This window comes from Tauraco erythrolophus, chromosome 1 (assembly GCF_009769465.1).
Source record: "Tauraco erythrolophus isolate bTauEry1 chromosome 1, bTauEry1.pri, whole genome shotgun sequence".
NCBI classification, from domain to species: Eukaryota; Metazoa; Chordata; class Aves; order Musophagiformes; family Musophagidae; genus Tauraco; species Tauraco erythrolophus.
In genome coordinates, this window is record NC_141465.1 from 62,609,753 (window position 1) to 62,623,308 (window position 13,556).

General features: G+C 43.5%; 3 protein-coding genes across 3 annotated transcripts; 2 read left to right on the forward strand and 1 right to left on the reverse strand.

Annotated features, from left to right (window-relative positions):
• Positions 1 to 597: 597 nt before the first annotated feature.
• On the forward strand, positions 598 to 1,966 carry LIPT1 (lipoyltransferase 1). The gene is given in 5 exon segments (XM_009983154.2): positions 598 to 1,303; positions 1,306 to 1,422; positions 1,425 to 1,445; positions 1,448 to 1,630; positions 1,633 to 1,966. Coding segments are annotated over 5 exon segments (1,110 nt in total). The 5' UTR covers positions 598 to 822; the 3' UTR covers positions 1,941 to 1,966.
• A 3,132-nt stretch (positions 1,967 to 5,098) lies between these two features.
• On the reverse strand, positions 5,099 to 9,072 carry MITD1 (microtubule interacting and trafficking domain containing 1). Its single transcript, XM_086609962.1, has 7 exons — positions 8,919 to 9,072; positions 8,536 to 8,637; positions 8,271 to 8,407; positions 8,103 to 8,189; positions 7,314 to 7,429; positions 6,930 to 6,990; positions 5,099 to 6,842 (listed from the first exon to the last, which is right to left on the reverse strand). Exons 1-7 carry the CDS (start codon positions 9,070 to 9,072, stop codon positions 6,747 to 6,749), a joined length of 753 nt encoding a protein of 250 aa, XP_086466088.1. The 3' UTR covers positions 5,099 to 6,746.
• A 177-nt stretch (positions 9,073 to 9,249) lies between these two features.
• On the forward strand, positions 9,250 to 12,830 carry MRPL30 (mitochondrial ribosomal protein L30). The gene is made up of 5 exons (XM_086609974.1): positions 9,250 to 9,315; positions 9,770 to 9,850; positions 11,502 to 11,648; positions 12,480 to 12,553; positions 12,641 to 12,830. Exons 1-5 carry the CDS (start codon positions 9,265 to 9,267, stop codon positions 12,771 to 12,773), a joined length of 486 nt encoding a protein of 161 aa, XP_086466100.1. The 5' UTR covers positions 9,250 to 9,264; the 3' UTR covers positions 12,774 to 12,830.
• The last annotated feature ends 726 nt before the right edge of the window (positions 12,831 to 13,556 follow it).

A 13,556-nucleotide genomic window follows, 5' to 3' on the forward strand; every position in this document is an offset into this window, starting at 1 on the left:
CTCAGGGACCGGGACGGCTCGAATGGGCCTGCGCGCGCGCGACCGCCGTCTCGCTCCCTCCCGCCGTGAGTACCGACTGGCGCCCCGCGCGCGCGGGGTCGGGCGTCGCGGGGGTGCGGGCGGTGACGGGGGAACGGTGCCTGCTGCCGCTCGGGCTGCCGTGCGGTGAGGGGCGGCCGCCGAGAGGCGTCGCTGTGGCTCTGCCTCTCGGGAGGAGCCGCCGTGGCTGAGGGAGCGCCTGCCCCGAGAGCGAAATGGCGCCCGGGACGGCGGCGGGTGGTGCCGGCGCTCCGGTGACTCCGCGGGGCTCGCCTCGCCTTTCGGTAGGGCGTTGCAGGCTCCGGGGCAGAGAGCCTTGCGCCGGGCTGGCTCGTCGCTGACCCAACAAGCTCGTGCGCTTGTTGGTCCTCTTTTTTTCTTACCAGATCAATCAAAAAATATTAATAAAACTAGACTGCTAAAATAAAGTTTAGCAAAATACGCAAAGCAAAATTGCATTAGCAAGACTGTACTGAGTGAGGGGAAAATACACAGTTTAATTCAGTTTCTTCCTTTGGTCTTTTAGGCACCAAGGACTGCGAGGAGAAGCTTCTCGGACAGCTCCAGCTTTTACGTTAAGCACATGTCAGGGTTTGAACGGCATCATTAACTTCAAGAGGAGAAATGCTTTGTAACTCACATCAGTTCAGGAGCATTGCCACTTGGGGAAATGCATGACTGCCACTAGCATTTCATTCCTGTCACAACAGCAGGTTGTGCACTTGCCATGTCAGCTTTCCCAGATCAGGCATTCCTTCCATCAACTGTCCAGTTATTAAAAGCATGGTACTCCAGTCATCATTAAAGAACTGCCTGCAGCGATCCTGCATCCTCAGGACTCCAAAAGCTGGCTTCAGAAGCACGACTAGTGGAGGCCTCATTATCCAGTCTGTTTCTAATGATGTTTACCAAAATCTAGCTGTAGAAGACTGGATCCATGACCACATGAATTTAGAGAACCGACAGGTCCTTTTCCTTTGGAGAAATTCACCTGCTGTGGTAATAGGGAGACATCAGAATCCCTGGCAGGAATGCAACCTCAGGCTGCTGCGGCAAAAAAATATAAAACTAGCCAGGAGAAGAAGCGGAGGAGGGACAGTTTACCATGACTTAGGCAATATCAATTTGACTTTCTTTACAACCAGAAAAAAATACGAACGAATGGAAAACCTGAAACTAGTTGTGAACGCACTGAAGGCCTTGCGCCCCCAGTTAGATGTACATGTTACTGACAGATATGACATCTTGCTAGACAGGCAATACAAATCTCAGGTACTGCTGCAAAGCTGGGAAGGACAACTGCTTATCACCACTGTACTTTACTCTGTAACGCAGATAAGTTTGTTTTATCTTCTGTGCTAAGAAGTCCTTATAAAGGGCTAAGAGCAATGCCACTCCTAGTGTGCCTGCCTCAGTGAAAATCTCTTTGAAGAGGATCCCAGTTTAACTTGTGAGATGCTCCTGGATGCCATTGCTGAAGAATATGCTACACAACATCAAATAGATCATCATATCACCTTAATAAATCCAGCTGACGAGACTGCACTTCCTGGAATTAATAATAAAACTAAAGAACTACAAACCTGGGAATGGTGTATGGAAAGACACCGAAGTTCAGCGTTAGCACTTGTTTTAATATGGTCTATAAAGATTCTGTTCTTGACGTTAAAGTGGAAATGGATGTAAAGCATGGAAGGATTGAAGTCTGTAACATTGATCTGCCGGAGCAGTGGCTGCCACCAGTACTGTGCAGTGAACTGGTGAAGAGCCTTACTGGTAGTAAGTTTTGCCCAAATGAAACCGCTGCACTAGTGACAACATTAGTAAGAGTGTGTCCACAAGATGATGAGTTGCACAGCAAGTGGAATTTGCTATGTGAGAATATGATAATGTTAATGTGACTTGCATTTTGAAAATGTAAGTTAAACTTCTGCTGCTTTTTTAACGAGAACAAAACAGTAATTTCTACTTGCTGAATTTTTTCTCTTATTAGTCATTAAAACTATTTAATCTTGCACTTTTGCTTAATGTTACCTACTAGCAATTAGATTTCACACTGCCTGTACCCAAGGTTTGCAAAACTGTAGGATGTAAGCCACTACGACAGGCTGCAGCCCTGTTTCGCTCCATGCTGACAGACATCATCGCTGCTTAAACCAGGGAAAAACGGTGGTGGCATCCCAAACGGGTGCTGTAGCAGAGAAGGTACAAATGGCTGACACAGATGGGATGGGGTAGATGGAAAACTGCCACTGTGCTGATGCACTGGAACCCCCAGCCTGCATCCACTGCTTGCAGATAATAGCTCAGAGGCCATGCCTCAGCCCCTGGGCTGTGTGGAGAGAGATGTCTCCCTGGTTTCTGGTTAAAAGTCTTTTAAAAAATCCTTTCTTGCAGAGTTCTGGTGACCCTCTCCCTCCCTACAAGTGTGGTAGTAAGCTAAGCGCCTTGCTGTGTAGTGAATCAGTCCAGCGGTTCCACCCTGGATAGGGCTTTTGCCCATGCATGTGCAAAAGCAGAGGAAGGAGTAGGAAGTTCCGTGTGAGGGTTTGCATGATAAAGGCAGGAGAGGCTAACTGGGACGGAGGCCATATGTGCCTCATTTGTACCTGCACTGTCTGGCACTAAGATAAATGTGGAAATACTTTACATTAGGAAATACACTTGTAAATAGAGACCTTAGTTTCCTTATGTTACCACCTAGGAGAAAATTTGCTAATGAAAGGCAATAGTGAACTGAAATGACAGTTTTCATGTTAAATAAAAATAATAGCTCATTATAAAGTAACATTATGAAAGAAAGGCTTAAGATTAATTTCACTGTTGTTGCCGAATAAGCAGAGCACAATTTTGATCAGGTCAGAACAGAAGCAGTTTATTGCTATAGCTGTAGGAGGGAACCCAGCGCAGCAGTGACAGACTCTGCTGATGTGACCTCTGCCCAAATGAGGCAATTAACAGTTTATATACCTTTATATAAACCTTTATATATACCTTTATATACCTTTATATACCTTTATACTGCTTTTTCTTCACCAAACTGCCCTTGAGTAGTAGAGTTAGTTACAGTTGAAGTGGGAGGTTCATCAAGCAAAAAACCCGTAAATTCACTGCCAAGGTGTGAGCACATAAAGGTAAATCCCATTCAGGGCACAATGTGTGACACAACTCAATTTACGTAAGAGTCTTTTCTCAGAAGGTTAACTGGGGCAGGAGGACTTAAAAGGAAGGCATAGTATCCAGAAATGAGGTGGATAGTTACAGGCAAAGGACTTGTTACCGGATGACATATGGGTGGGTAGTCCTGAAACACCAACAGTGTTTACTGCTGGAGATAAGAGAACTGCAGGAAAATCAGAGGCACATAAAGTGGATTGAGAAACGCCAATATCAATTAGGCAGGAAACAATATTGCTGTTAATAGGGCAAGATAAATGAGGACCAGTCTGGCCTAAAGAAAGTAAAGGAGCAATGATGTTTATGTCCTTGGGGCTGTCCTAATCATGTTTCTGACGCTGTGGCATGAAGGAAGAGTTGGGTAGAAAGTTGGGGTAACTGAATCATTCTGGACTTAAAAGAATTAGGTCTGTAAGGACATTGTGAGTTCCAGCGTCCTTCTTTCTTGTCCATACAGACACCCCTCAGTTGAAGCTCCCATAGGGATTTCAAAAGGTCCCTTACCTTTCTAAGTGGCACCAAGGGGGGTTCAGCAGGGATCAGTCTGCAGTCCTCCCAGGCGAAGCAGGATGTGTGAATCCAAGTCATGGCACCAAATTCTGTTGCGGAATAACTGGAATGCAATTTTGATCAGGTTAGAAGAGCAGCAATTTATTGCTGTAGGAGACAGACTCTGCTGATATGAACTGTGTCTGAGTGCGGCAGCTACAGAGTTTATCTACTGCTAGGTTATACAATTCATTCTTCACTAAACTGTTAGGATGTGGTAAGTATCAGCAGCGACTGAAATTCCTCAAATAAGGACAGATTAGGAAGCCCAAGGCAGTATATCCTTTTATGAATACTTCCCTCCCTTGTTAATTAAATCAGGCTGACCAGATGAGACTGTTAGCTGCAAATGTTCTTAACAATTGAGGCCTGCGAGGTGTTACTGTTACTTCCAAACTGTCATCTTTAAAAGATGACTGGTTGACCAGCACTCGGTAGGAGGAAATTATGGCAGAAGCATCCTACTTTTAGCTAAGGAGCACAGTCAATGGGGGCGAATCCAGCTCTCAGCTAGTACTGGCAGGCACACTGTAGAACTGAACAGCACTCAGCAGACTCCAGCTGGGAAGGTGGCTTAAGCTCACCTCCACAGATGATGCCAGGAGGAACAGTCCTAGCTGCACAATCCAGGTGAAGACCTGACTACGTTAAGTGTGAGTGGCAGCACAGAATAACATGCCCTGGAGTCAGTAAAATGATTGTGGAACGGTACTCTTAGATTGCTCTCATAATTATTTTTTTTCCATTCATTGATGCCCATTCCTTTTCATACCTGGTGTTCCTACTGACAGTGAAAGGAACTATTCAGAGATAAAGAGCTTACAGGTAAAAATTGCAGTGCAGCACCAACTGGTATGTCACTAAAGGGTTACTTGCACATATGTACAGATATTGCATATCCATGGGATCTGCAAGGAAATCTGTAGTCTTAGCTAGTGAATTATAGTCTAATTAGCAAAAAGAGAAGAAGTTCTAGCAATGAACAGGCAAGAGAGGAAAGACCATGCTTTCCTCTTGAGGTATTAGTAGAGCACCACATCAAATGGGCTTACTGCTAGAAAAGAGAGGCATATTGTATTACAAGATGCAGAAAGGACAAAGATTTTTACTTTGATTTCTAATTAAGTACTAAAAGTTTATCTGAAATATTTAAGGTGGCTTTTTATTTTGCCCCAGTATGTTTAAAATTGCTGAACTAGGTTAAAAGATAGCTTTGCATTTGGGAAGCTTACTGTATTTAGGTGAACCTTCTCCCAAACATGTCTGTAAGGCATTACCCAGCTTCCTTGAATTACTCTATGTAGTGCAAAGAATTCAAACAGATGACTAAAACTACAAATAATAAAAAATAACCTTTATTCTCATTAAAAATAGGCGTATATTATACACAATTGAATAAAGTTGACAAGAGTGACTAGAAACCTAGTATCACAGCAGCAAGCCAGGGAGCTTCTGTGGAATGTTTGGGGGGATGGACCGGTAGCGTACAGCTTCTGTAGCATGTATGTTACTCTTTGCTGATGGAACACTGAAAAGCTGAGACATTTTTATGCAAGATGATAAAGAAGGCTGACCACTGGCAAATAGTGACTCAGAGAACAAGGCAAAGACCAGCTCTGTTTCTTCTTGATAGCTGTGGAATAGATTTGTTGCATTAGAGGCAAAAGTAAAAGAATAGCAGCATTAGATGACAGAAGGTGAAAGAAGAATAAAGCAAACTAAAAAAGGATAATGGACTACACCAGCCATCAGGAAGAAGAAACATAGGAGAGACAAAAAGTTCTAGCAATGAACATGCTACTAGAATATAGAGGCATATTGTATCACACAATGCAAAAAGCATAAGGCACCTATCAGTCCTGAGGCTGAAAAGATTTTGATGGGACCTGGAAAAGAGGCCACTGCCTGTTCTTCATATCATAATATAGGACTTTGCCAGATTCTTGCTGACAGTGATCAAGAACTCTTGTATAAGAAGCAGCAGCAGCTCAGGTGATACCTTCCAGTTTTCACAGGATGAAGAAAAGACAAGCAAAGACTTTGTCTTTTTTTCCAATTAGCATATTCCTTAGAATCATTGTTAACAATAAAGTTTCAGTGTATCCAACTTCTGGAAGAATTTGAAAATCAGTTACTACTTTTTTAGGGGACTATCTTCATAGCAGGGAAATAGCTTACTGCAGTTGAGACTGGCATGACTAGCTGGAAGGACATTAAACTTGCAAGTCAGGGAAAAAGACTGAAAGAGGATCATACAACCTTTCCACATCTAATACAAAGGATGGAAATCAGGTATATGACCATACATCATGGAATAAAGAACACATAGGAATGACAGGGAAAAGAATACAGCTGTTTGCATCCTTTCCATCCCAAAATCCATCATGCAGAGACACATAAGACAACCCTAAAATGTCTATATACTTAACATTACAATGTTTGTATGCAAGGAGCTTGGAAAACGGAATGTTAGGTTTGGGGTCGCTAGTGAAGTCTGTGAAATCAGGTATTATGGGAGTGACCAAAACACAACAGAACAGTAGTCATTACCAGAATACAGGAATTACAGGAAATAATAAGGCTGCTTATAAAAGAGGACATGTGACAGTGCAGCTTCAAATGTTTGTGAGGTGATCAATTAAAGATACAAAAAACAATTTGCTCAAGACAAAATTAATAGTAAAAATAGAAATGACAGTAAAGAGGCTTTGAGAGACAGTATTGAGGGTCTGTTATGAATCAAGATCAAATTTAGACATGGATTGTATTAATTAAGATTACAGGAGAAGTACAGTGGAGGAATTGTACAGTTGTGTTTTCTCAGACTGAAAAATCTCAAATAATCTATAGATTATAAAAGCTGCGCTGGACTAAGTACTTAGAAGAGTTGGTTCCGAGGGTGGACAGCTGGACTCAAGCTGCATCTTCCAGTCTTACATTTTTATGCTTAAAAAACACTCACTAAAAGCAGTCATATCTGATCATATTTTCTTTGTATGTTTAGTATGAAAGACATCCACTGTTGTTTCGTGACAAGGTCGCAAGTCAAAGTCACAGTATCCAATGCTGAAACGACCCTGCAGAAATTAACAGAATTGACATGGTGAGCATAGAATGAGCTCTTCTACACTATAAGTTAATTAAAGAGGTCAAAGCATTCTTACCTGTGGTTTCTTAAAATAATCAAGACCCCTTCCAATCTTAATCATCCATCCATTGTTGAATCTGTTTTAAAAATTCACAAATTCGAATACTATGAGGATGCTGAATAAAATAATAGTTGTATCTACATGATGCACAAGCTCCTTGTTTCAATCACAGTTATTTCCTAGTGTAGCTGATACCTGTATGAACCATGGAAAACACGGTTCTGGATAAGAGACATCTACTATTATGTTCACAGTTGGAACACACAAAACTATGGGAGGCTGATTTTATCCAGCGAGAGCCACTGCCTTCCACTTTGTTAACCAGAGGTGTAATTAGAAATTGTCTCAAAAGATGGGTTAAGTATATACTGGCAGTCACTGGTTCTTTATATCACTTACCTAATTTCTCGATCATGTATTGAAGATGAAAATGCAATATTCAGTGTTACTCCATAATTCCTCAATGATTGTTGTATTTCTTCCAAGCTACTTATCTGCTGACTCCTCCCACTACCCTGTTAAAAGTAAAAATAATGTGGTGGGGTTTTTTTTAACCGTATGTTCTACTTCTGGTCACCTGTTCCTAACTCACAAAAAAACCCTCTTTAGTACTAACTTAAACCAAAAAAAGTAACTTGGATGAAGGCAGATTTGCAGTTTCAAAGACAGGATAAAAAGCAAACAGATTACAGGTATGCTTGCTAAGGGACGTGGAGGAGGAGCTCTCTCTCAGCCCTTTGAAAGTAGATATGAATTACTATTTGACCCAAAATAAATGTAGTGATAGTTTAAGAGGTTTTAGCTCATCAAGGCCTCCGAAATGACAACTATATATAGCTGTTGGAAGAGGAAAAAAAAAAAAAAAGCCATATCTCAATAGATGCTTTGGTTTGATGACATTTCCACAAAAAAACTTTCACAAAAATATCTTTTCCATTTAAGATTCTGCTTACTGAGAATTTAAGAGTTACCAGAAAACTCTGAACTTAGAAAATTACTTACATTCAACTATCACATTTTTATTTTTATCTTAATCTGTGTTTTTTGCAGAAGGCATCAGAGCCTCAGTCTAACAAGTACTGGTAAGTAAGAACAAATCTATATTTAAAAATAAATATTTATATATATATATTTGCATGTGTTATCATCTGAGTACGAGGATATAGAAACCAAAATCTAGCCACTTACTTCATCATAGGAAGTGAGGAGGTGGATTGTTTTCACTTTGCACGGCCCCTTAACTAGCATCTCGCAGAATCGTAAGAAGTTATACAACTGTAAAAGTTTTATTTAATTTAGCAACTTGGCATTTTTTAGTAGTTACATCTCTATCAGTTACACTGAATATCTACTTGCCTGATGAACATGCCTAATGTACGGGTCCTCCACCCAAACTTCAGAAACAATCTCAGTAAGGTACTCTTGGAAAAGCTTTTCGTAGCCGAAACCTGTTGCGTTTTCTTCTATCCTGATTTGCTTATGGTATTTGCCCTCTGAAAAGAAAAGAAGTCTCTTTTTCAGTAAAGATCATGACATAATTCCCGTGTTAACCACCTTACCCATAAAACGTTCACAGAACAACAGGCATTTAAACGCGAACAGGTACATGGCAGCTCCATACCTTGTTTCTCTTTTTCAATGTGTTTTTTAATGTCTTCAGCTCTGGTCATGTACTCGGATATTTTCTGCCGGTAGCGGTGCTTTTTTGCCTCATCCTTCGTGGCTGTGAATCAAAAGCACACAGGCCGGTTCTCCTCCAGGCCGGGGACGCGCGGGGAGCTGCGCCCTGCCCGGCCCCGGGTCCCCCGGCGAGAGACCGCCGGCTTTCCTCTCCCTCACCGGGAGGCGACGGGGCACCGCGGCCGGCCCTCGGCGCCAAACACGGCTCGTGTCTCTCAAAAGGACGCCCGGCCGGCGGCCTCTGACAGAGCCGGGCTGCGTGTAACGATTAACCGCCGCCACGGCTGTAGTTAAACATCGGCTGAACCGCCCCTCGCCCGGTACCTTTCACCACCTGCAGCAGGAGGTCGATGCCCTCCTGGTAGCACACCAGCGACTCCTGGAACCGAGACGCCAGGTCCAGCTCCACCGCCCGCTTCACCGTCTCCGCCCCAGCCCGCTCCAGTGCGGCGGTGCCATCACCCCCCGCCCGCGACATGGGCGCCGCCGCGGGTCCCGCACCGGGGCAGGCGGGCAGCGCCGCGCATGCGCGCCGCCTCCCCCGCCGCCTGGGGAATCGAAACCGCGGCGGAGGAGGAGGTGGAGGGGTTGTGTCTCGCCGTTGTCCTTCCGCCGGCGCGGAACGGAAGTGCCGTGGCACGGGTGCCCGGCCGGAGGGCTGCGCACCGACATGGCGGCCGTTGGGGGTCGAGCCGGCCTGGGGCACGCATCCCCTTGGAAGGTGGTGGCTCCGGCAGCGGTTTGGTTCGGGCGCGACGCGGCACCGGCGCTGCTCCTCTGGCTGCACGCGCTCCGCCTGCGGCGGCGGGGGGACCTGCCCCGTGAAACGGCGAGGGGCGGCGGGGAACGGCCCTATGGGGGGGCCCCCCTGAGAAGGGGGAAGGAGAGAGGGAGGCGGTTCCGGGTCGGGCGAGGGGCCAGGTTTCGCGCTGCTGCGGGCTTCGCCCCTTCGGGGCGCCGCCGCCGCGGGCCCGGGCGGTTCCTCGCCGGAGAGGCCGCTGGAAAGGCCGAGGAGCCCGTGGGCGCCCGGTGTTGGCACAGTCTGTTCTTCAGTCACCGCGAGCTGTAAATAAAGGCGGGATGTGTGCTCAACCGGTCTGAGTTTGAGTGGCTGCTAGCGAGTGTGAAGAGCTAGAAGGAAGATGCAGGCAAGTCATGTCCTGCTCTCTTTGCAGATGCTGGGGAAGAGGATGGAGGGGATGGTGTCCGCAGCCTGGGTTCGTTGTCTCTTTACCAGGTCAAGAATTCCGGACTGGGTATGTGTTTCGATAGTTGAGAAACTGAAAAATAGGTATTAGCCTGCTTAATTCTGTGCTTTTTTTCTAGAGACTCTGAGATGAGCAGGTACGCAGTCCTCTGAGTGAAGAACTGGCTGAAGGGCAGAGCTCAAAGGGTTGTAGTGAATGAAGCTACATCTGGCTGGCGACTGGTCACCAGGGTGTTCCTCAGGGTTCAATTCCAGGGCCAGTTCTCTCCAATATCTTTGTCAATGATCTGGATGCAGTTGAAGACACTATTAAGAAGTTTGCTGAAAATACCAAACTGGGAGGTGCTGTTGACTCTCTTAAGGGACAAGAGGCCTTGCAGAGGGATCTAGAGAGACTGGAACATCATGCAATCATCAATGAGATGAAATTTAACAAGAACAAATGCTAGATTTCTGCACCTGGGATGGAGTAACACCGAGCACAAGTATAAGTGGGGGAGAGGAGTGGCAGGAGAGCAGCCCTGCAGAAAGGGATCTGGAGGTGTTGGTCCATAGCAGGCTCAGTGTGAGTCAGCAGTGTGCCCTGGCAGCCAGGAGAGCAAACCGCGCCCTAGGGTGCATCAAACACAGCGTAACCAGCTGGTCAAAAGAGGTGGTTATCCCGCTGTATTCAGTGTTGGTGCAGCCTCACCGTGAATACTGTGTGCAGTTTAGGGCCCCACAACTTAAGAAGGATATGAAGATCCTTGAATGTGTCCAGAGGAGGGCAACAAAGCTGGTGAAAGGGCTGGAAGGCATGTCCTGTGAGGAGAGGCTAAGGACTCTGGGTTTGTGTAGTTTGGAGAAAAGGAGGCTGAGGGGCGACCTCATTGCTCTCCACAGCTTCCTGAGGAGATGAAGTGGAAAGGGAGGTGCTGATCTCTTCTCTCTGAGATCCAGTGACAGGACGTGTGGGAATTATTCAAAGATGCACCTTTGAACAGGCTTGGACCGGACATTAGGAAGCATTTCTTTACCAAGAGGGTGGTCAAACACTGGAACAGGCTTCCTAGAGAGGTGGTCGATGCCCCGACGCTGCCAGTGCTCAGATGACATCTGGACAATGCCCTTAATAACATGCTTTAGTTTAGTTAGCCCTGAGGTGGTCAGGCAGTTGGACTAGATGATTGTTGTAGGTCCCTTCCAACTGAAATATTCTATTCCGTTCATTAAGCAACTAAAACCAAAAAGATGGGAAGTTTGACTGACATTGTACATTTTTACATTTACAGTTTTAGCTTATCTTTTTGCAAGATACTGACTAGTATCAATTAACTCTTCCTTAAAATCATTCTTAAAGCCTTAAACCATTCAGAGGCTAAGCAGACGTTCTTCAATGAGATGCGTGTGAATTAAGTGCTGGGCTGGTATAGAGTGCTGTCCGTGTATTTCTATGCAGTTTTATGGCCAAACTCGGGAATTAATATATTCGTCAGCAAACTGTTATAAAAATATGTTTGACTTAATGTTATAAAAGCTAAATTTGAGGTCACTTGTTGGTGCTTTGACCTTCTGAAAAGAAAGATAGTTAAACATGTAGGAATTTTTACCAAGGCTGAATTACATTTTAGAGAGTTATTTTGTTAACTATAATAATAATAATTCAGATACTTAGGAGAAAAAAAAACACCAACTCTGTTTTTGTGAACTTCTTATTCTAGGTATTTCAGCCGCGGCCTGGTGATCATGAAAAGTATGGAGGTGACCCTGAGCAGCCCCACAAAATCCACATTGTTACTAGAATAAAATGTGTAGTTGGTCGCCCGTATTGGGAAAAGAAGATAGTACATGATCTTGGACTGGATAAAGTATGATTGTTGTTCTTTATACTTACTGTTTATTCCAGAAATGTAGAAACATAAGGTAGAATTAAGATGGTGGGTTTTTTTTTCAAAGACCTTAATTTTGCAGTCACAAAACTTGAATTGCTTTACAGCTGCTATAAATGAAATTGAGAAATCGTTAATGTGTTTAAGAGCTGAGAGGAAGATTAGTGGCAAATGCGCTTTTAGTGGGAATTCAGAATATCACTGTATGGTATTGCACTGTATGGCATTGCTCTGCATGCCTGAGGAGATCTTTATCTTGAGAATTCTGCTAAAATAATAAAAACAGATTTGTAAATACTTTGAATTCAGTTTTCTCTGTGGGTCGTACTATTCAGATATTGCAGGTAGGCAAATAAGACTCATTTATTAATGAAAAGACTTCCAAATCCAAGACTCTAAGAGTTTGTGTCAAAAATGTGTTTATCCAAAGTTTTTAGTCCAGCTGCACGTTGTGCAAAGATTCATCTAGTGAGTGTTATATTACAGAGAAAAAAATGCATGCTTGATAAATTCAAGATCTAACTGAAGCAACAAGTCTTACCCCTAAACTCCTGTATTTCTAACAATTGGAAGAAATTTTAATATCTTGATAATGTAACGGGAATAATGCTGAACTTGTAATTTTATGGGAATCAAATTTGATCAGGCTTTGATTTCATGTTTTTTTGTATGTTCTCGATGCATGACATTTCTCTAAATCTTGTACTTGCAAATGTGGTTTATGTTTTGACTGATATTGTGAAAAGTTCAGTGAATTGAGATTTGCATTTTGGCAATGCATTTGTAAAACCTCTTCTGTCCTTTACATAGGCACATCAGCCGAGACTGCACAAAAATATCCCTTCCGTGAATTCCAAACTGAAAGTTATTAAACATCTGATAAGGTTTGTTAACTCTTTGTTTAATTCAGAACGCTTAATCTAACTCTTGTAGTCATAGGACTTCACTAAGCAAACTCTTTTTGCCTGTAGAATACAGCCACTGAAACTACCTTACGGATTGCCAACAGAAGAGGAAATGTCAGACACCTTTCTTACAAGCAAGGGAGAGCTTGTCATTAGGCGGCGTCTGAAACCTGTGGAGCAGAAAGAAATTAAGTCATGAGGGGTGCTGGTTGGATGTACATTTTATAAAATAAATGATTTAACTCCTGAGCTAAGAGTTTGTGTATGAAATGTGAGCTGCTTACTGTGTGTGTGACAGACGTGATCCTGATGCTTAAAGAAACATTACATGTGTACAAATATAAAATTCAATATTGCTAATGTTTGCCTCAAATACTAAATGAACGAGAGGCTTTCTTTCCTTGTATTTTAACTTTGTGGTAGATTACCGCAGTTTATGACTAGTTATTGGAGAACTTTATTTATGAAGTCGGATAAGCAGAGAGGTGAGTAGAATAGATCTAACTAATGATGAGGAGGACATTTCCAAGCTAACAGTAAAGATTTACAATGATGGTGCATGACTTCACTTTCACTGCTTAAAGGAAGGTATTAGAATTGAAAAGCTCTTGTTTACCAGTTACCTGAGAATCGACTAGCTGTCCACTGAGAGTTTCATTTGATTGAGGCAGGTGTTTGGGTGACTTACCTTGGTCATCCAGGTCTCACACTTGTTCCTTAGCAAACAGTCTGACATGTGGCCTCCTGTGTAGCTTGAAAAGTACCTGAACTCCCCATTTGGGAGTAGCACAAGGAGTGATTCACGTTTTAGTAGGTTGTATTATTTATGCTCCAGGAAACATTCTATCTCACTTCATATGTATTTCTTGATCCTGAATGTTTAATATTAGTAGCCTAAGAGCTGAAGTCTGTGTAGAAGTTGATGCTTTTCCTGTTCTAAAATTGCACACTTTAGAAATCTGGAGACCCTGAAGCATTCCTC

What these genes read in the sequence shown, in the direction of transcription:
- MRPL30 (XM_086609974.1), top strand. Translation starts at nt 9,265, where the DNA reads ATGGCGGCCGTTGGGGGTCGAGCCGGCCTGGGGCACGCATCCCCTTGG. An exon ending in GGTCAAGAATTCCGGACTGG is followed by an intron (nt 9,851 to 11,501) that starts GTATGTGTTTCG and finishes TTCTTATTCTAG; the next exon opens with GTATTTCAGCCGCGGCCTGG. An exon ending in ATGATCTTGGACTGGATAAA is followed by an intron (nt 11,649 to 12,479) that starts GTATGATTGTTG and finishes TCCTTTACATAG; the next exon opens with GCACATCAGCCGAGACTGCA.
- MITD1 (XM_086609962.1), bottom strand. Translation starts at nt 9,072, where the DNA reads ATGTCGCGGGCGGGGGGTGATGGCACCGCCGCACTGGAGCGGGCTGGG. An exon ending in ACATTAGGCATGTTCATCAG is followed by an intron (nt 8,190 to 8,270) that starts GCAAGTAGATAT and finishes AAACTTTTACAG; the next exon opens with TTGTATAACTTCTTACGATT. An exon ending in TCCTCACTTCCTATGATGAA is followed by an intron (nt 7,430 to 8,102) that starts GTAAGTGGCTAG and finishes TACTTTTAACAG; the next exon opens with GGTAGTGGGAGGAGTCAGCA.